Here is a 27,782-nt window from a genome sequence, read left to right on the forward strand (position 1 = left end):
CACAGCCAGGCAGCCCTTTAGTGCTCCCAGGGCCCAGGGTCAAAGTGGTCTGAAGAGGCCAATCCAGAAAGAGGGAAGAGAGAGTAACATTGTGGGTTATTTGCTCTGTGCTTTCACACTAAGCACTTTATACACACTATCAGATTCAGTTTTCTCGGTAACCCAGTGAGATACAGATGAGGAAACTGTGGCTCTGAGAGGTAAATAATTTATGCCAGATCACAGAGCTAAACTCTGCCAGAGAGGAATTCTTTTCCTGATTTCTAAAATTGTGGTAAAATACACGTAACATAAAATTTACCACCTTAGCCACTGTTAAGTGTACAAGTCAGTGGTGTTAAGGACATGGATACTGTTGGGCAACCATCACCACTGTCTCCATAACTCTTTTTATCTTGCAAAACTGAAACTCTGCACCCATTAAACAACTTCCTATTTCCCCTTTCCCTCAGCCCTCGACAACCACCATTCTATTTTCTATTTTTTTTTTTTTTTTTTTTGAGACGGAGTCTCGCTGTTGCCCAGGTTGGAGTGCAGTGGCGCGATCTCGGCACTGCAGGCTCCGTCCCCCGGGGTTCACGCCATTCTCCTGCCTCAGCCTCCCAAGTAGCTGGGACTACAGGCGCCTGCCACTTCGCCCGGCTAATTTTTTGTATTTTTAGTAGAGACGGGGTTTCACTGTGTTAGCCAGGATGGTCTCGATCTTCTGACCTCGTGATCTAGCTCTATGACTACTCTAGGTACTTAATGTAAGTGGAATCATCCAGTATTTATCTTTTTGTGATGGCTTATTTCACTTGTCATAATGCCTTCAAGGTTCACCCACGTTGTGGCATGGCCAGAATTTCCTTCCTTTTTAAGGCTGAATAATATTCCATTATATGTTCATACCTCATTTTGTTTATCCATTTATACATCAACAGAAATTCAGGTTGCTTCCACCTTTTGGCTATTGTGAATAGGTTGCTATGAACACAGGTATACAAATATTTCTTTGGGACTCCGCTTTCAATTCATTTGCATATACGTCCAGAAAAGAAATTGCTGGATCATATGGTAAATTCTATTTTTGATTTTTTGAGGAACCATCACGCTGTCTTCCATAGTAGTTCTACCATTTTACATTCCCACCAGCAGTGCACAAGTGTTCCAGTTACTCCACATCCAGAATCTGAAGACAGCTCTGTCTGATCCTGAGGCCAATATTTCTATCAGGGGCTGACTTTCCCTAATCAAAGCTTTAGTTATGGGGCTACAACAACATTAACAGAGACCTCTAATCTTCTGCAAAGCACTGCATGGAAAAGGAGAAGAGTACTGAGAATTAACTGAAGTGGCTCCAGTTCATATGGAAAGTGCAATAGGTGGCAGAGACAAGACAGGATTGGTAAAGGAGCTCGATTCATGTTCTTTCTCTACCAAAAAGTTGTTAGGTCTGTCTTTCTCTTTAGGGAGGTAGGGATGTCATTCATTTTGTAATTGTGAGGGGACGGTGGTATCCTGGGGAAAAGGGGCAACATGTAGCTGTTGGAGAAAGGGTGCTGATGGCACTGTGATGAGTATGGTCAGGCCCCTCCTGATAGGAACTCACAAGGGAGCCCTATGCTGCAGAAGAAAAAGCTCTCCATTTGGCCTTTGAGGACCTAGGTTCAAGGATCAAGGGACAAAATTACTGGTTCTAGGTCCATGGTCCAATTACATAAGTGCTCTGCGCTTCCCATCTATAAAGCAGGTATGGTAAAGATACTGACTACTGACTTCTCAGGTTGCTACGAGGAGCAAATGACATGATGATTTGAAAGGACTGTATAAACTGTTGCAAAGAGGTTATCTTCCTATCCTATCAGGACATTCAGTAGCATAGCTTGGGGCAAACTATGGTCAGAGCTCATTTATAATTCAGACATCCTTTAAATGTATTTATTAATTATATTTTATAACCTGGTATATTTTACTTTTACATAAAAGACTGGGACACCCAGGCTGGGTATGTAAGAGCACAGACACAAATGGGCAAAAACTTTACAAATGGCAATATTCTGGGAATATTTATTTTGAGAACTAGCTTATTAAGAAAGTTATTTTGCTATTTAGGGTCTTAAAGGTGTTCAACCTAATAACCTAAATGAGAAATAAGACGATCGGGGTTCAGGAGTGATCATTTGGTAATAACACAGTAATGATCACAATAACAATTAACATTAATTTATTCCCTCTTCTGTGCCATATTTTGCTATTAAGCATTTTATAGACATTATCTCATTTAATCCTAACAATGTAAGTAAGAAGTAGCTACTTTTATTATGTTCATTTGACAGATGAGGAAACAGAAAGCACAGAGAAGTTAAATAACTCGCCCAAGATCACACAGTAGTATGGCAAATGGAAGAATTTAAATTTGAATCACCCTTTCCTGGTTAGGCCTCTTGCCATTTCCCCTTACAATCTTATTGGTTCAGAAATACATGCATGCATATATACTTACATAAACACAAAAAATGTCTTAAAAATAGAAATCAAAAAAAGAAAAGAAATAGAGCAATGTGGAGGATTAATGAAGTCAAATGATGGCAAAGAATCTCTTCTCCTGCAGTCTCTGGACACCATTCAAAAATGGTTAGAGCATGACCTGTTGGAATGCCTGATAATTAAAAATAATAAATGTAATAATAGTGATAAATTCTCATGACCTGCCTCAGATCTTGGAACCTCAGAAGGATTATTCTGGCCCATTAGGCTTCTATGACAACCCCCTAGACCCAGAGAGCTTTCCAATTTGACAGGAAACAACTCAGCAATTCCTATACTGAGGCCAATAAAGGTATTTCCTTTTCTGTAAGTGCCTGAACCTCAACTTTGGGTTGAAACTGTCTCTGAGAATCCCAGGGCACCCTTGAGGTCGAACCTATAAATCTCCATCATTAGCAAGCAGACTGGGAGGGTGCCAAGTTCAGCAAGAGGCTCTGGGTGGCACAGGCCTGTGCTTCCTTAGATGTAATGAGTCTAAGGAAGGACCCAGGAACCAGCAAAGTGACTCCTACACTCCCAGCAGATGGCCCAGGCAGAGAACAAAGATCAGAAGGAACTGATGAGAGGCTACCTCCAGGCAATTAATCATTGCTTCTGAAGGTCAAGTGGGCCAAGTGATTGTGGAGCAGGAGGGAAGTTTTAAGGAAGACTGCATCTCAGGAGGGAAGGCAGCTCCTAGAAATCTAGGCTGAACTGGCTGAGGTTCCTGCTGGGGCTGGGCAGACATTGTCCCTGTGCTCTACTGATCCTATAGGGCCAGTATCTATGCCACAATGACGCTCTGCCAAAGAGGTGGTAGGTAGACTCTGCCTTTGCCTTTGCATTCTGGAGCCTCTGGGGTGGTGATTAAAGTTGGCTTCTTTCCATCACACTGGGACAGCTTCAGGAACAACGGTGATTTCCCAAGGAGCTGTGCGTAAAGTGGGGAGAAGCGGCCAGCTTGGGGTGGAAGGGCACTGTGATGAAGGAGTAGGAGCAGTGGTCAGGGAGGTGGGCTGGCCTTTGCCTGGAAGACAGCCTAACTTAGTTTCCCCTTAGAGATGTGCCAAACAGTTACCTTTTTTCCCCTTGCAGAGCTTGCCATTCAAGCCAAAATTTCTGGCAGATGCATAGCCCATTAACAAAATGATGAGGCCTGCATGACCAGGCCGCAGACACAGGTCTTTCCCCCAAACATGCCATGCTTCAGTGACCACACAAGCTATTAGACACTCTGCAGGACCAAAAACACAGGGTCTCACTTTTCACTGTGAAAGGTCTAGGTTTTTTCTTTTCTGCTCCTCCCCCAACTCCTTCCCCAGTGTCCTACTGGCTGCATTCAAGCTTTAAAAAATATGGGGCAATAAACTTCAGAAGAAGGAAGGGGGAGAAAAAAAGTGAGCTTGTTAGCTGATGTTTTATAAACACAGTGAAACCCGTTAGCACAGAGCAGAGGGAGGAGGGGAGGAGAAGTGTGGAGGACAAAGGCCCCGAGAAAACCCCATTATAAACACAAGGACAACGCAGTGACGCTTCACCAGAGAAACAGAAATAATAATGGGAATCAGTACCAGATGGCTCTCCTCAGAAAAGAAAGCTGGAGTAAGAACATTTCTTTTCAAATAGATAACGTAAATCAAAGTTCCAAACATTTTTTTCTCTCTTATAAATAACACTGCAGTTCTGGGGCGCTGTGCGATGCCAGCTCATCTGGGGAAGGACAACTGCCCTTTCCTGGCCCACACAAAATGGGTGGGATTGGAGGCAGCTCACAGTTTCAAGAGGAATCTCCTCTTTGTTTCTCTTTCCTTCTCAGGGTCTTCACCTCAAGTGACTCAAATAAAAAGGGACAGCAGATGAAGGTCACCAATCTCTGGATAAGAAGGCCCAGTTCCTTTGTTAAAGGGGTTGGCATTCCTTCTCTCTCAGACAGCCCAAAGTAATCCCCATCAAAGTTAACAGGTCTGAATTAGGACTTCCAGCCATGCTTGGGGTTTATATACAGCTTGTCTCAGAGAGGCGATGCCTTTCAGATAGTAATCTCTTCTTGTTCCCCACTCTTTGAAAATGGGCCTGTTAATGTTCTGTTTTATTTTTAGAGCAAAATGATGCCTGGAAGGGGGCTCTCTGTTAAACAGTAAATGGTTTAGAAGATCGGCTCTCCTTGGAGCCTCTTCCCCCCACTGGGGAAGGTGCCAGGGTGCTAGACGGCAGAGAATGGGAGGTAATGACAGGCGCACAGCATCATCCGTCAGTTTCAAACGGCAAATTCCAACCATTTCAAAAGACCTTGGATGAAGTGAGTGGAGCGAAACAGGAAATGTGCTTCAATTGTCCCCAGAATAATACTAATAACATAAAAGCTCACATTTATGGAGCGTTTACTATGTGTCAGACACTGAGCTAAGTGCTTTACATGGGTCATTTAATTCAATCCTCACAATGGCCCTCAGAGGAAGGCATTCCCATTTTATAGACAAGGGAACTGAGGCTAGTTAGTGGCAGGGCCAGGATGCAAACCTATATCTGATTCCAGAATGTGCACTTTTAATAGCTACTTTACATTGCTTGCAAATAAGCCTCTTCCTCTCAGCTGGAAGCACCATGCAGTCAAGAAGGAAGAGTCCTGGATTTGAAGTGAGACCTGGGCTGAATCCCAGTTCTGCCATTAGTCAGTTCTACGACTGTGGGCAAGTCGCTGCCCTTCCCTGGGCCTCAGTTTCTTCATTTGTGAAATAGAAATATTCATTTATTTCACTTGGTTGGATTTCCTAGCAAAGAACAGATGTCAGTGTTAAATCAACAGTTCACTTTTCTAGCCTCAATCTACACAGCCATATATTTATTTTATAAAGGAGAGAGGCATGCTCATGGGCACTGCAGAGCCATACACATGAACACACACACACACACACACACACGAGTGTGATAAAAGAGGGCAGAGTTTGGAGGCCTATAATAGAATCACACTTCAGAAATAGAGATTAAAAATGAGCAGACGAGCCTAGAGGGGAGTGAAAAGAACTTAGGCTACGGAGCCAGAACGACTGGGCTCAAACCCAGCTCTGCTGTCTACTAGCCATGTGTCCTTGGGCAAGTTCTTCAACCCTCTGAGCTTCCGATTCCCCAACTATAAAGTAGAGATGATTACTCCTCCCTAATAAGGTCTGAATTACACGACACAAGGCTGCTAGCACAGGCTTGTATATGGTAAGTGCTCGATACATGACATTTCTCCCTTTCACTGACCAGGACTCTGATGTGTTTGGACTCTTCCTTTAGATTAGTTACTGTTGCCGGTGGGTGGGCTCCTGGCTTGGGGAGGTGGGGTCACAAAATGGCTGAGGAGGTTTCCCCTGCTCCCTGGTCACCCTCTTGGCACTATATGCCAGCCTCTATCTCAGAGGAAGGTGCCGGAGCTGCCACCTGCAACTCTTACCTTCCTCACAGCTCTCGCCCTTGTAGCCAGGGTTGCAGATGCAGGTGCCCATGATGCAGGTGCCATGGTTGCTGCAGGCCACATCGATACACTGGTTGGTGGGCACATCACACTCAGCGCCTTTCCAGCCACTGTGGCACAAGCATCTGCCCTTCATGTATTGGCCATTTCCGCTACAGAGCACGGGGCAGGAGGCTGGGGAGACAGCACCGGAAGTCTGGCATGAATCAGTGTCCAGCACACCCCAACTGCCTTTGTCCCTTTCTCCTCTTGGCCTGCCTGGCTTCACCAGTAGCTTCAATTGCTCTGCCACAAACACCCATGTGTGCCCATCTCTCTTCTTCTCTTGCTTTATTTCTTTCCAGTTTAAACACATCTAGATTTGTAGGTGATAGTGCACATTGCAGGGCCGGCAGGGTAGGTATCCACTTAACCCCATCCCCTTCATGTTGCTGATGGGGTACAGTCGCTGCCAGGAACCTCAGACAGGAAGTTTCAGTCTGTTCCTCCATCTCACTGGAAAAGCCAGTGGCTGAGCCTCCTGCCTGCCCTGAATCCCTCCTCCAGCACTCTTCTGTAATAACACTCCACTTTCACTTCCCCACACCTCATCTGCAGCGCCACTTACTGTCCTCTTTAACCCAGCAAATCTCAGCTTCCCTTGCCTTTCAGGCCTCCACTCCAGCCCCATACACCACTGCCCCCTTAAGAGGAGAGCAGAGCCCAACTTGGCTCTTCAAAGTATTATCTTTTCATTCTGCCTTTAGTGTAAAGGGTTTTGTGATCTTCTCTACGAAGGATACTATATAAAAATAAATTATACTGCATTGTGCTGAAAGTACTTACCAGTCTTATCAAGATCCAATAGGGCTTTTTTACACATGACTCTTAACTTTAAGTGCATATGGGACGAGACAGTAATTCTTGTTAGAAGGAATGACGCATCTCCCTCTGCACCGCCTTCCCCTGGCCCCCACCTGGTTTCTTTCCTTTTTAAAGCACTCAGCAGGTAATCACTGTGTTTCCTTGGGGCTGCTAGCTTTGCTGCTTCGAACTGAGTCTATCTCACGTTAGGAAGAATAAACAGACTCTCATGGCGTAGTACTTGCAGGGTGTAGTTCACACAGCCCGGAAAACCATCTCTGCCTTCTACTTAACGGACAATTTCTCAAGCCTCAGGACTCGGATGTAGTGTCACCCTTATTTGGGAAGCCTTTCCTGAAATTCATCCCTTCTACTCTCAGACTGCTCCTCCCTTCTACTCTGATAGAAGCTCCCTGTATTTAACTGTGTTATGGCGTATTTCACTTATTATCGTACTGCTTTGCAGTTGTCTATTTACTTGTCTGTCTCTGAGACCAGACTCAGAGCTCCCAGGATTGGGTCTTGCCTAGCACAGGGCCAATCCCTAAAAAGGCATGAAGTAAATGGCTACTGAATAAGGCAAAAGGTAAAAAACAAAAGAAGGGGCCAAGGTAGTTTCCCAGGGGAGTGTCAAATGATCAGGACTGCAGATCTCCTTGACACTTTCCTTGTTAATTATTCCAGGACAGAAGTGATGGCCAAAAGCATGGGATAGACTGTGGGCAGCCTTTTAGACTATCTCCACAATGTTTATCATGGGCACTGGCAGTGTCTAAATATCAGGCACCATTAGGGTCCTGTGTGGAAAAAAGTGACCTGGCCTCCTCAGTCCCTCCCTTGAGGTCTTGGCCACTCCACAGTGAATTCACCCTCCCTTCCTGACCTCCCCAATCATCCACATATGGATAACAGCAGCTGACAAGGTTATGGCTCTGCCTGAACACCTCCCTCCGAGGGCTTCTGGAGAATGGCCCTTGGAAACCCTTCTCGTGGGCATCAGAAGGTGGGCTGGATTCTGCACTTGCTCTGAGACATAGAAGTGAGTTGCCTGAGGAGTCTGGGAAGCAGAAATCCAGAGCTCCAATGCAGAGTTCTCACCTCTGCCACAGTCGGGGCCCAGGAAACCCAGGAAGCAGTGGCAGGTCCCAGAGATGCAGTCACCATTGCCATAGCAGTTGCTGGGGCAGTTATCCACCGACTCTGGTGAGAGAAAAGAGAAGAAGAGTTGAAAACAAATTTCCTTACCCAAACAGAGAGTCCAGGAATCAAGCCTTAGGTTAATCAAGACCCACATATTTGAGCTCTTGTGGCCCCATCACTGAAAGGAATGAATGGAGTTAAAATTCTGTTATTTTTACTCTTATGGAAGCACAGCTCAATTGACATTAGCAGAAGTGTTCTGGAAAACGTCTGCCTGAACCAAATTTTTATAAATCAAATTTGTATCTATAAACACATTAGAGATTCTTCAGCTAAAAACACTGAGAGAAAACAGCTTAACCTGTTGACAGTGGTTTTCTTTGGGTAGTGTGTTATTGGGTGATTCTTATAGTCTTCTTTATACTTTTTGTATTTTATGCTTTTCTCAGAATGGGCTGATATTCCATTACTTTGTTTTTATATAAAGCTACTGAGCATTTACAAATCTGTCTTTTCCCACCTCTGACTTTTCATATATCCATGTAGGTCCCCACCGTCCCTCACTGGAGCCACTACACCAGCCTGAGGCAGGCCTTTCAGCCTTCCCTCTTGCTCCTCACCCTGATGTGTTCACCACCCAGCAGCCCAAGTGATTTCTTTCAAACAAATCTGATCCTGTCACTCTCCTTCTTAAAACCCTTCAAGGGCTCCCCATTTGCTAAGATGAAAAAAATCTAAGCTCTTTACAGAGACAAAGAAGTTTTCTTTTCTGGCTGGGCATGGTGGCTCAGGCCTTAATCCCAGCACTTTGGGAGGCTGAGGCAGGTGGATTACTTGAGGTCAGAAGTTCGAGACCAGCCTGGCCAACTTGGTGAATCCCCATCTCTACTAACTACAAAAATTAGCCTGGCATGGTGGTGTACACCTGTAATCCCAGCTACTCAGGAGGATGAGGTGGGAGAATCACTTGAACCTGGGAGGCGGAGGGTGCAGTGAGCCGAGATTGCACTATTACACTCCAGACTGGGCAACAGAGTGAGACTGTGTCTCAAAAAAAAAGAAAAAAAAAAAAAAAGTTTTCTTTCCTATTCCCTCTGCACTACTTGCATCCCCAGACACGCTCTCTGTCATGCCTTCCTTTTGCAGAGATGTTCCTTTCTCTAACTCCTCCTAATACATTTGTTACATGCTCTGTGTGACAGGTCAAGAAAATATAGAATCAATTTCAGAAAGATTTTAATCAAAAGTCAGGCACTGTTTTGTAGCTCCTGTTGGTAAACCTGTTATCTAGAATGTGTGTTTATTTGGAACAGCTCATTTCTCAATAATGCTAGATGTGGAATGAAGCACAGAAGCAACTATATGCCAATGCCTTCTTCGTGCCATGTATTTCCACAAAATTTATCTCATTTCACAGTCACCAAATCTGACAAGTACATATTGTTATTCCTATTTTACAAAAAAACAAAACAAAAAAAACCCAACAGGTGGCTGAGAGAAATGAAGTGACCTGTGGAAGGCCACAGATACTAAATCAGAGAGGCAAGACTGTGAAGACTGGAACCCGAGCCTTCGGGCTCCATGCCTGGCCTTGCTGCATGACACTATGCTATCTGGATCTTGAAGGAACTTATTCCACAGCAGAATCCAGGGAAATGAGCAAGGCAGATCTATGGGTATAGGATCCCTCAACTTCCCACTTTTTTTGTGTCCTGATCGAGAAATACAGGCCTTGACCGCTCTGTGACTGACACAGCCATTAGCAACTCTTCTGCGGGCTGGAGTCCACGCTGACGCCTTGAACCTTCTCAGGTACTGAAAAAGGTGTTTAGATTGTTTCCCCAAACAGTAAAGAAACTAGCCCCGGCCTTGAGCCAAACTCCTTAAATCCCCATATAAACTCCATACCCTGGACACCTTGCTACGGAGATACCTAGGTAGAAAATCCCTTTCTCTTGCTGTCTGCACAAGAATTGCTACAGCACTCTGTAAGTTCCCCTAATAAACGCTTTGGACTGATCAACCTGGCTTTTAGTGCTTCTTTCTTTGCAATCCCAGCCAGCCCTATCTTGGGATAGTTTGGGGCACCCCCTCATGGGAACTTCCCTGCCTCTATTTTTGAGGCGACTCTAGCTATGGGTTCACTGGATGAAACAGTGGGACAGAGAAGCCTATCCTGAAGGCAGCAAAGGATCTATTTGTAGGATAGAGAATTCTATAACTTTCAGAGCTTGGAGGGATCCTAGAGACATCCAGCCCAATGATCTCATTTGATAGAGAAGGGAACTGAGACCCAGAGGAAGGGCAGTGACTTGCCCGAGGTCTCAGAGGGAACCAGTAGAGTCAGATTTGAAAGTAAAGGAAAAGGTTAGTTAGGCAGGCAGTCTGTTGTCTTAGCTCACAACTATAAGTCGTGAAGCCAAGATCTAGGCCTCTGTTAAATGAAATGTTACTATATTAGATACAAGCCTTGCCTATAGGAAATTTGCAGCTTAACTGGGAGAACAAAATAATAAGTCAACTGTTGCATGAGGCATAGAAAAAGCTCTGCCTGGAGGTAAGAAAACCTAGTTTTGGGATCTACTCTTTTAGTACCACGATCTGTGACCTAAAGCAACTTCCTTCCCCTCTCTGGGCCTCACCTTCCTGATATGTGAAATGAAGGCAATGGTGGAGATGATTCCCTGTGACTGCTTCCTGTTCTAAAATTCTATGAGTCTATAATTAATTAAGAGATCAAGGGTGGAGAAAAGGCATCTAGACATGGGCAACAAAACTTAAATGCAGCATAGCACTTAAGGGTAGAACCGTGGCAGCTGGAATGGGGCAAAATTAGCAGAGGGAAGGCTTCTCAGGGGACGTGGGCTTGAAAAATGGCTTGGTGATATATAGGTGGAGGCGGCAGCATTTATAGCATGATGTATTTTCAAGAAATGTCCTTTCTCAAGGTCTTCCAGTATCAACTTAAGAACTATTTTTAAAGTTTGGAAAAATGGTCCAAATGTGTGGCTCCTTTAGTGAGTGGGCAATTCCACTCACTCAGTGTCGTCTCTGCTAACACAAGCAGTGTTTTATATTAACACAGGGTTAAGAACAAGAAGGTCTAATCCAACACGTGGCCTCATTTCAGGGCAAAATGGTCTGGGTCCCGGCAGAGCAAGGCTTAGGCTGGGGACCTGAAGATCTCTACTCTCCACTGGCTTTACTTGGAAGAATCCATGTTCCCAAGACCTTTAAGTCAGTAGTGGATTCCTAAACACTGTTTTTAGAAAGAACCATTTAGGAAGTTTCATTTTGAATATTCTTTTAAAAAATTAAAATTTTGAGTAAAGTCTAAGGCAAGATAATTTCCACTTTAAGCTACTGGGCTAATTATACAATCGGAGAGACAGTCCTGCCTGCAGGGCTGCGGAAGGAGTGCAGAACAGAAAAGCAGATGGCCTGGCTTCCAGGTGTTGTCCTGCTACTGAGTGGTTGTGAACCCTTGGCCATGCCACATGATCTTTCTGTACCTGTTTTCTCATTATTGCACTTGCTCCTCCCATAAGTTCCTGCTTGGCAACTTCTATTCCTTCTTTCAAATCCAGTTCAAATGCCACCTCCTTGGAAAGGCCTGGACATCTTAAACAGGCTAAGTGACTTCCAGAACTCTTTTTCCCTCACCCTTATTAAAATACCATATAGGTTTCATTGTTGACTGTGAACTCCTTGAGGATAGAAATTGAGTTTATTCATTTATGTATTTGCCCTGGTATTCAATCCAGAGGAGGGTCTCAATAAATATTTGTTTCTACTCCTGAATTCCACTAGATGAGCTCAGAAATCCCTCCCAGATCTAAATTTCTATGGTTCAATCTTTCTCAAACCCAATGGTATAAAGTATATCTCCTAATAAAATTACTATAAATACAAGTTGCATTTTTAACAGGATCAACTGCAGATAAGTGTTATATACTTTGTTAGATTCTGATTTCCGGAGTCTGCAAGATACAACCTGTTTATCATCTGCCAAAAAGCCTTCGTAGTGAGAAAGGGACGAAAGCATATTTTCTGCGACTGAGTGTAGTGTTGGTTGCTAAACCTGACAGCATAGAAGCCTGTTTGCTACAAAACTTGCCCCAGGCTACTGGTGTTAGAGAAGGCAGAAGTTTTAGGAGACATGAAATAATTTTAAGATAGTAACAAGGAAATGGAAGGGAGATATGTAATTTTTTCTTTTGATTAAATGTTTTTATATATATTTTTCTTCCACTTGGAGGGATTTCAACAACTTGAGGTTCAGTTAGGATCCCACAAATAATGAGTCTCCACTGACCAGGTATCTCTGTGCTACATTCTAGGGCAGAAATGACATTCTTTGGCTTGGGAAAAGTGTGAACTTTAATGCGTAAGTACTGTGGATGTTCCCAATTAGTGTTTGGTGAGTTTCTTCCCCCACAGTCTCTCCTGCTTTGCTCATGTTCACACTGCAGCTGCCTTCATTCAGCAGAAGGTGTGCCTTTAGATCTGCTTGGATCCAAATTAAAAATTCAGCAGCTTATGAATAACTGATTTTCATAATTGCGTATACGGCATGTTGGAAAATGGGGCCTTTCCCCCAGCTTGTTTTTCTATCACAGCAGTGGGTCCTGGTAAAAAAAATACATGATTTTCAGGAACTTGTTTTTCCTTTCATCTGTATTGGAATGCAGAGTTTAAGTGTTTCCTTAGCTCATTCTCTGGACATGTGTTGTGAGTGGGAGTGTTCTCTGGATATTGAACAAAATGTTGCTTGAAATACAAAGGGGCAACTGCAGAAGGAAGAAAAGACAACAGTGCTTCTTCCCAGTGGAGACATGGAAGTGAGGAACCCACACAGGCCTCAGGGAACCCACTGCGGTGCCCGTTTTGACTGTTCACTACTCCTCATTTGTTTTCAGAAACAAATCATTAGCGCTGCTATGTCAAGGTGAAAGACGATCACAGCTGATAACTAAGTTCTCCTGAGTCCAGGGATGATGTTGAGGAAAGTCTGCCCTTATTTGCATCCTTCTGGTTTTCCTTTCTAAAATCCTGAAGCCTCATTTCGTAGGAAACAAGGAGAGACCACAGAAGAAAATCCTATTAGGAGGACTACCTGGACAGCCCAATTGCCTCCTTAACTGTCTCACAGGGGCAGTAATACCAGAAAAGGAAAGGCAGCTTTTCTCCTCTGTCAGCTCACCATGGCATGGGCATACCTGCCTCTTGCCTTGCTCTGAGTAGGCAAACCTCTGTGGATGTCCGAGCTTGATGCTGGACTCCAGCATCAAAGACAGAAGGAACCAGCTTTGTGAATGAAGTCAAGGCCCACTCGACATTCTCATTCTCTCCTTTCTGCTTACCCCACACTTACCCTCCCTCCCAGAAGCTCCTGTGTCTTGTTCCCTTGTGGTATGTCCAGGCTAATAGAAGCCTGCATTTACTACTAATATCTCCTTCTGTTTTTATTGTCTCCTTAAATTATAAAAGTGGTTGTCAGGAACTCTTTGGGAACACCTGGTTGAAGTACCAAGGTTTACCCATTGCCAGAGATCTACCTTCTGACTCCTCCTGGCTTCCCTGGAGGAGGATGGATGATAATGCTACAGGCAAGAAGGAGCTTGAACCCCAGGACAGCCACCTGGATATATCACTTTGACTGCAGCTGGTGATATTTATACTTCAGGTTACATCTATTACATTCCCTTTGCTCCTGAAATAGAAGGATTGGATTTATTATTAGCAACCAAAAAGAAGAAATGGAAACTAGATAGCATAGCTGGGATTTAACTGTACAACTACTCAAGGTTGAAGGAAGAGTCCAACAGAGACCCTCTCATTCCCTCAAATGGAACTGCGAAAAGTAAATCATGTATTCTAACTTAATCTTCATAAGAATTATGAGACATAGGTACTTATGTCACCATTTTACAGTCTTAGATAGAGAATGGGAGATGAAGTCACCTTCTCAAGGTCACACAGCTGATAGGGGAAAATCTGGTAGGTGAACCTGTCCTATATGCAGCCAAAGTTGGCAGCATTTGGCCTGGACCAGGGTATGGGCTCTGGAACCCTTACTAGCTAGATGCCTTTGGACAAGCCATCTCTATACATTACTTTCCTCATTTGTGAAATGGGGTCAACAGTAACACACACCTCAGAGAGTTATTTTGAAGACCAAATAGGGTGATGCTGTGCATGTAAAGAGGTTGGCCCAGGACCTAGCAGAGCTGGTATTTTGGTTTTAAGGAAGGGTCACACATGCCTTCCATTTATGAATTAAAACAACACTCTGACTTGGTCTAATGAATCCAAACAAGGAAATGTGGGTTTCTGGGGGGTAAACACACACACATACACACACAAGACACGTGGAAACTCCCCATGGTAAAAACTGGAAAACAAATAAGCAATGCTTCTGAATGTGAAGAAGCCAGGGTGTTTGAGTAAATTTTCTCCTGGGGGAAAGCGCTGTGAAAGCAAATTAAACTTGTCTCCCGGAAGTGCAAACACAGGCAGGCTCATGCCAACATCTGAAAGACGTTTTCTCCCATTGCACTCTAGATTGGCACTGGGCAGGTACCAGGTGCTGGAAAGCTGTTCCATGGCCTGTGAGGTGTCGGTCCCTATGGATGCCCCAGCTTTCTTTGCAGATGATGAAATTCAAAGGCCTTCAGTCTGCAACAGTCTAGGTCAATGCAATGACAAAAATTTGACAAAGCCCCTGACAGACTGGGCTTGAAGCCAGTTCTGTGCCGACATTTGAATTGGAAGATCTGTTTTCAGTCATATCCAGAAGTCCACCAACCACTATTAAGACCAGCTCTAAGGAAGGGTCTAGGAGAAAGATTGTTTCCTTATTATACTCAGTCTTGGTTGTTTGTTAATTATTTCTTTGGGGACAAACCAAATTTTACCAATAAGACTGTGAACTCCTTCAAGACAGGCATTATGTCTGGTTCTCCAAAGAGTCTTGTGATTGCTAAACACAAACCAAGAACTCAATAATATTTATTGTATTGATAAACTAAGCAGGAATACAAGGAGAAAATGGAGGAAAGAGGTCAGAGAAGTGGGGATGCCACAATAATCAGGTTCCAGAGGCAACTGGTGGCCAAGAAACATACTGTTTCCTTTGCCTCTATTTTTTTATTACAATGCCTAGAATAAACAGTGATAGGAAGCTCAATTCCACATTGTACTCTCAGACCATATTTGGAGTTCAGCAGTTCACATCTGGGAGCCACGTTTAAGACACTGATGAGATAAGCTAGAACATGTTCACTGAAGAACAACCAGAAAGATTAAAGAACTTGAAACTACATTTCAAATAAAGAATTCTTGAAGGAATTGAAAACTTAGCTTACTAAGGGGGTTATGACATCTGTTTAAAAATATCTGAAAGGTAATCAGATGAAATAAGGACTTTGTTTTGTGGCCCTAATAGGTTGACCTGGGTCCAGTGAATAAGGACTATAGTCCTTGGGAAATAGACTTGGTTCAAAAGAATGAACTTACTTACTTTTTAAGAGTCAGAGCTGAATACTACTTACTACATTGGGTTATGTTCTGTTTACGTGTATGTATCTGCCCAAATATTGTACACTTCTTGAAGGCAGGAAATGTGTTATTCACCTCTGGATCTCTGGCAAATAATATCATCCTTGACTCAAAGCAGGTAATGAATGTTTGTTAGCTGAATGACTAAAATGAATGACCTAGGTGATCTACAAAGTCATATATTTTCAGTCGCTGGATGTATTCAAGGAGAGAGCAAATTAATGACTAGTGGGGATACTGCAGGGGGTATTAAAGATGAAGAGTATGGCATCTTCCAAGTCCGAAATCGTATGACTCTGTGAGTCATGGTGTAAAGGAACTTGCTTGGACTGTCTCAAGAAACTTGGGTTCTAGTCCTACTCCTGCCATCCACTTGTTAAGTGACACTGATCAAATTCCTCCCTCCTCAGGGCCTTTCTTTTCATCTACAAAATTTATCAAATTAATTCAGTAAATATTTACTGAGAATCCACTCTGGCTCAGGAAGTGTTCCAGTGAAGTGGATGGCTTAAGTGATTGGTCAGGTCTAACCTCCTGTGATCGGATGAATTAACCCGAATTGTCAGGACTTAGAAAATGATACATATAGATGAAAAAGCTGAGAAAAGAATCATCATGTTCCATGACAATACATGGATGCAGGAAAGTGAACAACACACACTGGGGCCTGTTGTGGGGTGGGTGGAGGGAGAGTATCAGGATAAACAGTTAAGGCATGTGGGGCTTAATATCTAGATGACACGTTGATAGGCGCAGCAAACCACCACGGCACACGTTTACCTATGTAACAAACCTGCATGTACTGCACATGTACCCTGGAACTTAAGATAAAATAATTTTGTTTTTAAAAGAAAAACAATAGACAAGAAATAGGAACTAAGGGCTGATTTACATTTTGTTACTTCAACCAATACAAACTGTAAGTTAAAATTAAGAAAAAGAAGTCTTCATGCTCCTGGCTGGGCGGAGGGTAGAAGGGGAGACGTTTGCTCATTTCAGGAGCTACCTTAACTTTTCAATTCTCCCTGCCGTTCCTGAGATAACAGTATCGCATTATCATCCATTCCTTGACGGAGCCTCAAGCGGCCCCGAGGTTAGCCTCCTTCATGGCTGTTGGCAGCAGCGCTCTCAGATGCCAGTGCGCCACTGTGGGCTCTGGTTCTGCCACGTCTCCCAGCAGTGCCCCGTGAGCAGGTGCCAGAGAGACCACTGAGACACCCACCAAGTACTGAGGAGACAGCCAAGTGCCGCACTCTTCAAGAGCATGAGGCCATTCTGAGGAGAGGCGAGCGCTCCCGGGAAATGCCTCGTCTTCCCTCCACCCTTAACCCACAGCTGCTCCAGTGCGATGCCCCGGCCTCGGCGCCTGCCCAGCGGTGGCCCAGGTGGAAGAGACAGCACCCCGCCCCGTTCCGACTGCCCACAGCTGATTGGACCCGGATAAGCACCTGACCCAAGCCAAGCTCAGGAACAGGCTGAATGGTGCTCTGTGACATAGCCCGCTGGGCAGAGGTTCCAGGCCACTCAGAGCCCGTTCTCTAGTATTTGAACTAAAATGTACCCAGGGAACTTAGCATTCAGGAGCGGGAGCCAAAGGGTGTGATAGGAAGAGACGGGCTGGTGAGGTTCTTATGGCCAAGGAGGAACCAATGTGAAGAGGAAGCAGTTCTGAGTGAGGAGAGAAAGCTCATGAATGCAGCTGAAGCCTGGAAAGGGGCGGGAACACTGCAGCAAGACCAGCAGCGAAGCCCATGGAGGAAGAGAATGAATGAATGAAAGTCCCCTGAGCTGCCCGGATTCCTAGAAACTTCTCGGTGCCTATTTTCATCCCCAGCAATAGGAATCTTTTAGAAACGACTTCACTGCCACATCAGCTTTTCCTTGAGATTGCTTGAGTGTGTTTTGCCCCTTGCAACGGAAAAAACTAATTTACCTTGGCACCTCATCAGGATCTACCTCATAGCTTGGAGGCTTTGATGATAGCTGATAAGTGCAGAACTTTTTGTTTTTCAAGTATTTCCACATACAGTTTTATTTCATTCTTACAACAGTTCTGTATGTAGGAAGGGAAGGTGTTCTTTCCCATTTCGTAGATGAGAACATGAAGGCAGATGCTTGCCTAAGTTGATGCAGCTAATAAGTGACAGGGCCACTATTAAAATCTGGATTTCTACTCCTACCTAACCGAGGGATTCTTCTACCATACCACAACTGCCAATCCGGTTAAAAAATAAAAACATGCTGTATTAGTCTGTTCTCATGTTGCTATAAAGAAATACTGGAGACTGGGTAATTTATAAGAAAAGAGGCTTAAACGGCTCATGGTTCTGCAGGCTGTACAGGAAGCATAACACCGGTATCTGCTTCTGGGGAGACCACTGGAAGCTTAGAGCCATGGTGGAACGTGAAGTGGGAGCCTGCATGTCACATGAGCAAGAGCACAAAAGCGAGGGGGCGGTAGGTGCTACATCCTTTAAAATGACCAGATCTCGGGGGAACTCACTATCATGAGGACAGTAGCAAGGGGGATAGCACACCCTCCCTTTTCAGAAATCTGCTGCCATGATCTAATCACCTCCTACCCTGGGGATTGCATTTCTTTCTTTTTTTTTTTTGGAGGCGGAGTATTGCTGTGTTGCCCAAGCTGGAGTGCAGTGGCGCGATCTCGGCTCACTGCGACCTCCCCCTCCTGGGTTCAAGCAATTCTCCTGCCTCAGCCTCCCAAGTAGCTGGGACTACAGGCACATGCCACCACGTCCGACTAATTTTTTGTATTTTTAGTAGAGACGGGGTTTCACCATGTTGCCCAGGCTGGTCTCGAACTCCTGAGCTCAGGCAATCCACCCACCTCGGCCTCCCAAAGTGTTAGGATTACAGGCGTGAGCCACCGGGGGATTACATTTCAATACGAAATTTGGATGGGGACACACATCTAAACTATATCACATGCTGATCCCATTCCTTTTGCCTGTAGATTAGTCAATTATAGAGTCAGGACTACTGCAGAGGATGCTGCCAGGGCCAGTACATTCCAACTGGTATCTATTTAGGCTTTGTTAACTGAAACTCTGGTTTTCAAACATGCCTACCAGTATTCAAAAATCAAAATGCTGCTCCAGCCACTCGCAAATGTATCATACTTGGACAAAAATACTGATTTGTTGATCAAGTCTCTATTGACTCCACTGTGTTAATGCTGTCAGGAGGGAGGATCCAAAGCATAGTCCTTATTCTCGAGGAGCACTGGGAAGGCTTTAGCCTTTAGAGTCACTACACCGATCTAGGTCTGAATTCCAACCGTGTGACTTCTGAGGGTGTGATTTGGAGAAGTCACTGTATCTGAGTCTCAGTTTACTCATTAGTGAAATGAGAAAACCATTTGCCTTACACAGGTGTGAAAAATAAAACCACCATATATATGCACCTGGTACATAAAAGGTACTCAGGAAATATTAGTTTACTCCTGTATAAGCTCTGTGATTTTCAAACCTTATCCTTGTCAGCCATCTGAAAGCTTGTTAAAACATGGATTGCTGGGCCCTACCCACCAGAGTTTCCAATTTAATTGGTCTGGGGTAGGGTCTCTGGTGATGATGATATCCTTGGGCTGGGTACTAATTTGAGAACCGCTGGTCTGGAAGAAAGACAGACTTTACACACAAGTCTGTAAAAAACAAGCCAGAGGGGGCAGAAAGATCTAAACTACCCAAGAATGTAAAAGAGCTTGTGGACCAGTTCCAAAGAGGAGGGCTTGGTCCTCCAGGAGGTAGTATTTGAATAGCTCTTAAAGAATAGGCAGCCTTTTGAAATGCAAAGCAGTTCTGGGCAAGATGGAGGTCAAGTAAGAGTAAGAGCCAGATCCAGAATAATCATTTTTGCTGCTCCCACGCAGTGACCTGCTGATCATAATGCCAACTTCATGTCAAGTCTGTCTCTGGGACAAATTACTTAAGAAATCAGTGTAAAACACTAAACTCAGCTGCTGGCTAGAGAGTTCCATCTAATGAGCATCACTTTGTGTTGAATTATTCTGTGATGACAGACAATGCAGGAAAAGAAACAGGTTCTGAGGAAGTGGGGTGTGGGGAGCTGCTAATTAGTCTCCAATCATTTATCCAGGCTTGTCACCAAGCTCTCTACTACTTACAAACCAAATAGAAAACCAACTCCCCTCTCCCTTTTTTTTTTTTTTTTTTTGAGACGCAGTTTTGCTCTTGTTGCCCAGGCTGGAGTGCAATGACACAATTTTGCCTCACCGCAACCTCCGCCTCCAGGGTTCAAGAGATTCTCCTGCCTCAGCCTCCCAAGTAGCTGGGATTACAGGCATGTGCCACCACGCCTGGCTAATTTTTTGTATTTAATAGAGACAGTGTTTCACCATGTTGGTCAGGCTGGTCTTGAACTCCTGACCTTAGGTGATCCACCCTCCTTGGCCTCCCAAAGTGCTGGGGTTACAGGCATGAGCCACCATGCCCGGCCGGTCTCCTCCCTTTTAAGTCAGCACAGTCAGATATGAAAATGCACAAAACTATATAAAGATAACCTAGATACTTACAGGTAAAAACCTCTATGTTGGTTTGGACTTTACTTGGAAAATGGAAATATCCAGGCCATGTTACTAATGGCCTGGACTGCTGCATCAGCATTCTAAGTGGACTTCTGTCTCCAGGCCTGCCCTTTTGTGATATGTACTCCAGATGATAAGGGGCAGTAGCCTTCCATAGGGTTACTGTCCTTTATCATCTGGAGTAGATATTTCAAACAGGAGCCCTATGGACACTTCTGTTTATGTAGTGTTTTCAAAAATTTGAATTAGTTGCCAGAACTTTTTAAAAATGAGATCAAAGAAAAATCTTCATGTTGGCTTTAATATATCTATTTTGATACTTAGCAGTTGTTAAATATAAAAAAACAAGTTTTAAAATTGGAAGATCCAACATGGGAATAATCTCTTCTCATTTAGGGCAGGCCCAGTCCCTGTGATCAGCCACAGGCCATCTCTGTAGCTTCCTGCACTAATGTCACCTGCCTGGTTTCTAGGCATCCGAATATACCACCCAGGTCTGGAGCAGTGTTTTCTAAAAGTCACTTATCTGGGTACTGCTTTTATGCTGTTGCCATATTCACATACCATCTGTCCTATTACTCACTTAGCATTTTTCTATTCATTTATTTTCTTAACTTTATTTAACATAGAAATTCAATATCACTATAAAATAATGATTTGCTATATCTAACTATATTTTTCCAGTTTACTGAAATAAATACATAATTTTTGAAAGAGAATCTATGTATAATCTAAAATAATCTTGAGAACTATACTTTAGAAAACATGGGAGAGGAGAAAGCCCAAATTTCTGAACCAGGAGTTTAAGGATCCAATTGCCCTTTTCAAGTAAGGTCTTTCTCATGCCCTCTTTGTGCTGCTGCCAAATTACTCCCCACCCCCCACCTGAATCCACACTCCCTTTTCAGCCTCCCTGAGCCCACTGCTCATAACTTTACCTGAAGATCCCCCTTTCCCCCTTATCCACTTGCCCAAGTCCTATCCATCCTTCAAAGCCTATTTATTTATTTATTTGATGGAGTTTCACTCTTGTTGGCCAGGCTGGAGTGCAATCGTGCAATCTTGGCTCACTGCAACCACTGCCTCCTGGGTTCAAGTGATTCTCCTGCCTCAGCCTCCTGAGCAGCTGGGAATACAGGCATGTGCCACCATGCCTGGTTAATTTTGTATTTTTAGTAGAGATGGGGTTTTTCCATGTTGGTCAGGCTGGTCTTGAACTCCCAACCTCAGGTGATCTGCCTGCCTCAGCCTCCCAAAGTGCTGGGATTACAGGCATGAGCCACTGAGCCCGGCCAAGGCCCAGTTTAAATATCACCTCTTTCGTGAAGGTCCCCCTGGCTCTTCCTAGCAAGATAGAGCTCTCATTTGAATCCTGACGGCAGTTTACTTCTATCTTTCACTTATTACCTACTGCTGTCTACTTTGCAATCTAGTTATGTATGAGTATGGCTGTTTTCACCTAGTAGACTGCAAATTCATTGAGAGGAAGGATCCATTTCCAATTCTCCCTCTTATCTGTGCTGCCACAGTGACTGGCACAGTGTTCTGTCTGGAGTAGCTGGGCAGTCAACACTTGTTAAATATCAAATGACAAAGTGCAATTTGTGGTTGGTTTTATGTCCTTTGGTGTGTTCAGCCTCAAATCTTAAGGCTAGGCTCTTTCTATGGAGCCTGCACTGCTTACTTCTTTGCTGATTTCTGTTTTTTCAAATTCCCTTTTTATAAATTGTTTCCAGATCTGCAGCTTCACTGTGATCTGTCTTCCTCTGCGCCTTTTACATTTAGCTAGACATGGTACTGGCCTCTCTTCTCCCAAAACAGCACTAACCATGTATTTGGGGAGCATGTAGTAATGTCACTTTGCAGGACCCCAATTCTTTTCTCTAGCAAGAGCTGCCAAGATGGCATCTATGAATTATGTACTTAAATTATTTCTATCCGGATACAACACAGTAAGTTGATTAGCAAGATGGATAAATTCTCAGACTCTGGTGGATTTTTCTTTACAATAATTATAATGCGTGTTGGTCAGCAGCACAATGATTTGAACGGTATTTCTTTTTTATTTATCTACTAGGTAACACTCAACATAATAACTTGGGTCTATATCTTTGAGCCAGAGGCCAAGTTGGACTTTTTCTTGACACCAAATCCTATTAGAGATCATGGTAATGTAATTATATGTTCAAGTTAAATATTTTATAGCTGCTCTAGCCACCTAGGCAGATCACTTCTCAGCCTCTAGGCAGAAACTGCCCAGTGGCTAAAGCGGTAGCTACACATCTTGCAAGAAATTGAGAAATAGTTTCTGTTGTGAAAACTTTATAGAACCTTCTGGCCATTTCTGACTCTGGCAGCAGCAGGACTTTAAGCCACCATTGGATGAAGTTATAATACAAATGTTAGCCCCAGCCTGGGCCTGGCCTAAAGGGGAAGTCTCCCCAGTTCCCTGACCAATGTGACCAATGGAGAGGGTGGCCTGTGGGGCCATCTGCCCTCCACCCAGTGGGAGGTTTGGAAGTGGTTTCGCGCTCCTACACTCAGCTGTCTGTATGCCTACATGAAGACAGCCTGAGGGCCCCCTCAAGCACTAGACTGCAGCCCCTCTGTCTGGCCAGCCTTCTTCCTGGGTCCCTGGTTCTTTCTACTTGTCCACTGGGCTGGTGTGTGAGTGTGACCCAGGTGTGGCCAGCAGGGCCCTATCTCCCCATGTGTAGTCTCTGACTGCCCCTCAGTTCAGGGGTGGATCTTGTCTCTGGCATGTTTTGACTTGACAAGGCTGAACTCCCTGGTCCATGGCAGAGCATGGACTATGCCATCAGACAGACCTGGGTGGGATTTCCAGCTCTGACTCTCACTAGTTGTATAACCTTGGGCAAACCATTTCGTGTCTCTGAGCTCTGGTTTCCTCACTTACCTGTTTCATGTTGGGGTTGGAGGGCTCAATGAGATAATGCATGGGAGGCATTTAACGGGGCCTGCAGTAAATGTCTCATTAATAGTAGGTAAAATGAAACCTAGTCAGAACAAACCAAACAAAGCAAAACCATTGGGACATGCCAAGTCAGAGGCTGCATGGTATAATGGGGAAAGCACCAGCTTGCAGGCTTCAGAATGAGACTCTGGGGGTTCTAATTCTACTCTGCTATCTCCTTTGTGACTTTGAACAAGTTACTTCATCTCTCTGTGTCTCAGTTTCCTTGTCTGGAAAATGGGAGTGATAAGAAAGCCCCTGACCACAGCAGGGATTATAGTGTTAGCAACGGAAAGACTAGAAATAGGGGCTTGCGGACCCTTCTGTGTGGGTTAGTTTCTGGTGGCTGTCCCCTAGCTGGCTTTAGCTCACTCCTTCTCCTTCACCAGGGGCTCCTAGCATGCTGTGCATGCAGGTGCATGTACTTCGTGACAACAGGATAAGAGGGAGTCTGGATCTTGTCCTGGAACAACAGCAACTAATGCTCCAACACCATCTCCACACAGTACTGGCTTATATCATTAAGACACAGTGAGTCCATGTGAGATTATGTTTCTTCCGCCTACACCACAACACACAGGGATGTACCCACATGGATGTATTGGGGCTGCTGAATTCTCTCTTCCTTTTGGCTCATACCTCCAAGGTAGGGACAAACATTTTATAGACATTACTCCCTCTTTCTATGGAAGATGAGTTTTAAAGATCTAGCCTATTCCTAGAACCCCTCGGGGCATTTCCCATAAATTCCCATCATACTGGCCAATGTCTGGCTTCTTTTCTCCATTACTGCTCACCCTGGACACCTCGGTGGTGCCCATGACCAGGGAGGTTGTTCTGATGACCAGGCCTGATCCATCAGTGCAGCCAGGGGCTGGGCCCAGCAGCCCAAGGTACAGGGTGCCAAAGGAGAGGCCTCCGAGACCCACTCACTGTTGGCTGTTAAACTGAGGGAGAAGTGGGGCTGAGGCTAGGCTTGCTGGTCTCGAGGCTTCTAAGGGATGTAACAGAAAGCAGGAAGAACAGATCAGCACCCTCCCAGGGGGCAGACTCCCCCCTGCTGAGCCCTCCATGCCTGGTGGTGCACCAGTGTTTAGGAGGACGCAGGTGCACATCCCCTCCAGAGCAGTTGGCCCGAGGTGGCTGCTGCTCGGGTCATCTGATGGTTTTCCAGGCTCCGACTTTCCAAAGGCTTGGGGAGAGCAGCTTTAATTAATGATGGCTGAGTGTAACCTCTCTTTCCTCTCAGACCCTGGGGAAATCCCAACCTTCACACTCAGCCGCCAGGACAGTAAATTAAGAGAGAGCCTCTGGGCAGGGATACTTTCAAAAACATCCACTGAAAGTCAAAGAAGGACTAGAATATTTGACCTCTCATTCATCCCATCTAAACTTCTCTGATTTTTAGTGCAGATCCAAGTTTTTAATAATAAAGTGATGAATTTAGACATGAAATAAGGTAATAATAGTAGCCATCGCCACCACCTGTTATTGAGCCCTATGTGCTAGGCACTGTGATAAACCCATTAAACTCATACATTATTTCATAAGTCTTACCCCAGCATTAAAAGTTAGGTATGGCTATCCCTATTTTTCAGATGAGAAAATGGAGGCCTAGAGAAGTGAAATGACTTGCAGATCCCAAAACTCTTAGGCTTCCCAAACAACTAGTTACCGAAACCCTACTACGTGCCATGTGCAGGCAATTAAGGGATTAATCGCTTTCTTCTCTGGTTCCCCCACAACACTGCCCAAGTTTCATGACAGCTCAGGAAAATTGCACTGGCGTTAGTCATCTCCATGTCTGCCTGCTCTACTGTAACATAAGCTTGGAGGACCAAGGTGGGACCTAACTCCCTCTATGGCCCGAGCTCCCAGCTCCCAGCTCCTGGCCCGGTGAAGAGCAAATGCTTGGTCAGTTGTGATATGATGAAGGCACAGCCTCTGCCATCTACTCTCGCAGTTTGATGGACGACGTGCTAAGTGCTTGTGGTAATAAATGTGTAAAGCCCAGACGATGGAGCGATATCTCAGGGAAGGCGAGGAAGGCATCGTCACTCAACCTTGGGGACTGGGCAGATATTCTCCAGACAGAGAAGGGCACAGGGAATATTTAGAAAGAAAGAACATTACCTTCAAAGGCAAGTGTTTTCAGAATTACAGGTAGTGCAGCGGGGCTGGCACACAGGAGGAGCGGCAGAACTGAAGCTGCAAAGGGCGTCAGCTGACAGATGCCAGTAATGAAGGACAAAAGAGACTTCCCATAGTTTGAGCTGAAGGATCAAAGCAGCTTTATTTTAGGCAAATCACAATGCCTACTATTGTAAATATTTCTCCTCTCTGAACAGTCTTTTGAGACTGACAATAACCAGGCTGTTGGAACTACAGTTCTGGGCCTAGGGCTCTGACTCCCTCCAGAAACCTTCCTCATTCGAACCCCCAGCCGGTCAATATGCCCTTGCTTTGGGATTCAGATTAAAAGTACAAATTAAGCAAAGTAATATGAGAGCCTATTGCAAGTCAGGCACAGTACTGGTGAATTGCATTGTGTCATTAATCCTTCCAAGGCTCAGGGAGGATAACTGATGTTCTCAAGGTCTCACAGCTGGGTGGCTGCAGAACCGGGATGGGAACCCTGCTCTCATTCCAAGCCAGTCTCAGGAGGTTTCCCCCATACTTCAAGCAGCTTCTCATCTTGGATTTTTGTTCAGTGCCTTTTCCTTTCCTTTCTTCCTATCCAAATCCTTCTGGGCCTTCTTGGTCCACCCTAGTCTACAGTGACCCTCATGGTTGGCTTTCTCAAAATTCCCTTGACAATTCACCTTGTGCCATATAGTACTCCCCCATTTGTTGTTTTTAATGCTGTCAATGTTAAGTCTTCTCAGGCTGTGAGAAGCTCTTAGAGGACAGGGACCTCAGACTTGCACTACCTTTGTCTCCCTTTTGGGAGCAGCATAGTGCTTTGTGTATGCACGCACACACACAACACCAATACATATGTTTGTAAATTGATTTGCTTTCGCTTTTTATCCATATTAATAGAGTTGGGCTTTAAAAAGTAAAATCTAAATTTGGACAGTTGTGTGACTTTCATAATTGTGTGAAAGAAAATATGAAAGAGGAATTTAGAATAAAAATAATATTAACATCTATTGCACACTTAGTGGGGAGCCTGCTCTGAACACTTTGCATGTGTTAACTCATGTAATCCTCGTAATAAGGGCTGGGCCTATTATTAATCCATTTCCCAACTTGTTGCCTTTGCTAAGACTGCCCAAGGCAATGTAGCTAGTAAGAGCAGGTGGAGGAATTTGAACCTGTGTACTCAGGCTCCAGAGCTTATCCTCTGAACGCGTACAACAGTGTATGGAAAGGCTACTAAAATGTCAAAATGTCCCAATCACCACAGTATCCTTAACTCGGATTATTCTAGATAATGAATGCCTAGAAACACAGACCCTTCCTGGAGAGAAATAAATGCACGCTTATTTGGGTGGAATGCTAGGTGTGGACCTTGCCCTCAAATAAGCCATCCAAATGCACGGTGCTGAGTGAGGAGATGTAGAAGAAACCCCACAGGTCTCCTAGAGTTCCTACCGCTGCCTCCAATGCACATTCTTCAATGTCCTTTCTTCCCTGACCTCTGTAGCATTAAAATGTTTTCCCCCTAAATCAAAATAATGTATGTAAACAGTTTAAGAAGTCAAAGAATACTATGAAAATTTATAATAAAAAACAACAGTCTTCTGCTTTGCCCACACACCTGAGTGCCATTCTCTCAACTCCTTTGCTATTTCTTCCAGAATTCACTTCAACATATCTAAATAATGTGCTTATACAGCAATTTTTGATTGTCATGTGATGTTCTCTACTACTTCCCTCCATTACATTATTTGCCACTTCTGACCAGTAGAATCTAATGGAAGGGTGTCACTTTTTGCTTACTTAATTCCCTATGTTTCTATTAATACCTCCACCCAAATTATCCAACAGAACTATAAAATCCCTCTGAAATAGACTTTCCCGCATGGTCAAACACACCAGGTCGTTTATCTGACCCACAGCTGTCATCTGCCCAGAGCCCTTGTTGCTGGAGCCCTCTGCCTGGCCACAGTCTGGTCAGGTTGTTTTCTAGGCCTGCTAAGCATCCATCATTTGTGACTTCTTATCACCTCCTTCTTTATTGAACCTTTTGCTTCCTGGACGCCCTTCCTTGGCTTACTTTATCATTTCAGCAGAGTGCATTTTCCAGCAGCTGTCTGAGAAAAGGTGAATGGGGGGTATGATTTTAAGATCTTGCATGGCTCACGTTATCTTTCTTTTACTCTTACATTTGATTGATAATTTGGGTATAGAATTTTAAATTGGGAATAATTTCCCCTCAGAATTCTTAAGGTTATTCATCTTCAGGCTTTTCTCTAGTGATGTCTATTGGCACCTGCTTCCTAACTCTTTGCATGTAATCGCTTCCCTTTTTGGGAGCTTTCAGGAAGATGAGTGACTTTGAAAAAGTTAACTAGGTTGGCCACTTGCAATCCGTAAGCCCATGTCCCTCAGCTATGGGAAATGTGCTTGTATTATTTCTCTGTTCTTATTAGTTAGATTTTGGACTTACTGAATTGATCCTTTAGTTTTCTTACCTATTTGGTTCTATTTATTTTTAGCACACCTCCCCTTCCCTTTATCTGTCAACCTGTTTATGGGAATTTTAACTTTCCTATTTTTAATGT

General features: G+C 44.3%; 1 protein-coding gene across 1 annotated transcript in view; it reads right to left on the reverse strand.

The window, feature by feature from the left end:
* The window catches only part of TENM4 (teneurin transmembrane protein 4), a 3,069,169-nt gene that overhangs the window by 151,186 nt on the left and 2,890,201 nt on the right, over positions 1–27,782 (reverse strand). The window contains exons 19-20 of the mRNA XM_063641401.1: positions 7,910–8,011; positions 5,948–6,142 (exon numbers count right to left, since the gene is read on the reverse strand). Of these exons, the coding sequence (XP_063497471.1) occupies positions 5,948–6,142; positions 7,910–8,011 (297 nt within the window). The remainder of the gene's footprint in view (positions 1–5,947; positions 6,143–7,909; positions 8,012–27,782) is intronic.

The sequence above is a fragment of the Symphalangus syndactylus genome, chromosome 6 (assembly GCF_028878055.3).
Source record: "Symphalangus syndactylus isolate Jambi chromosome 6, NHGRI_mSymSyn1-v2.1_pri, whole genome shotgun sequence".
Lineage (NCBI taxonomy): Eukaryota > Metazoa > Chordata > Mammalia > Primates > Hylobatidae > Symphalangus > Symphalangus syndactylus.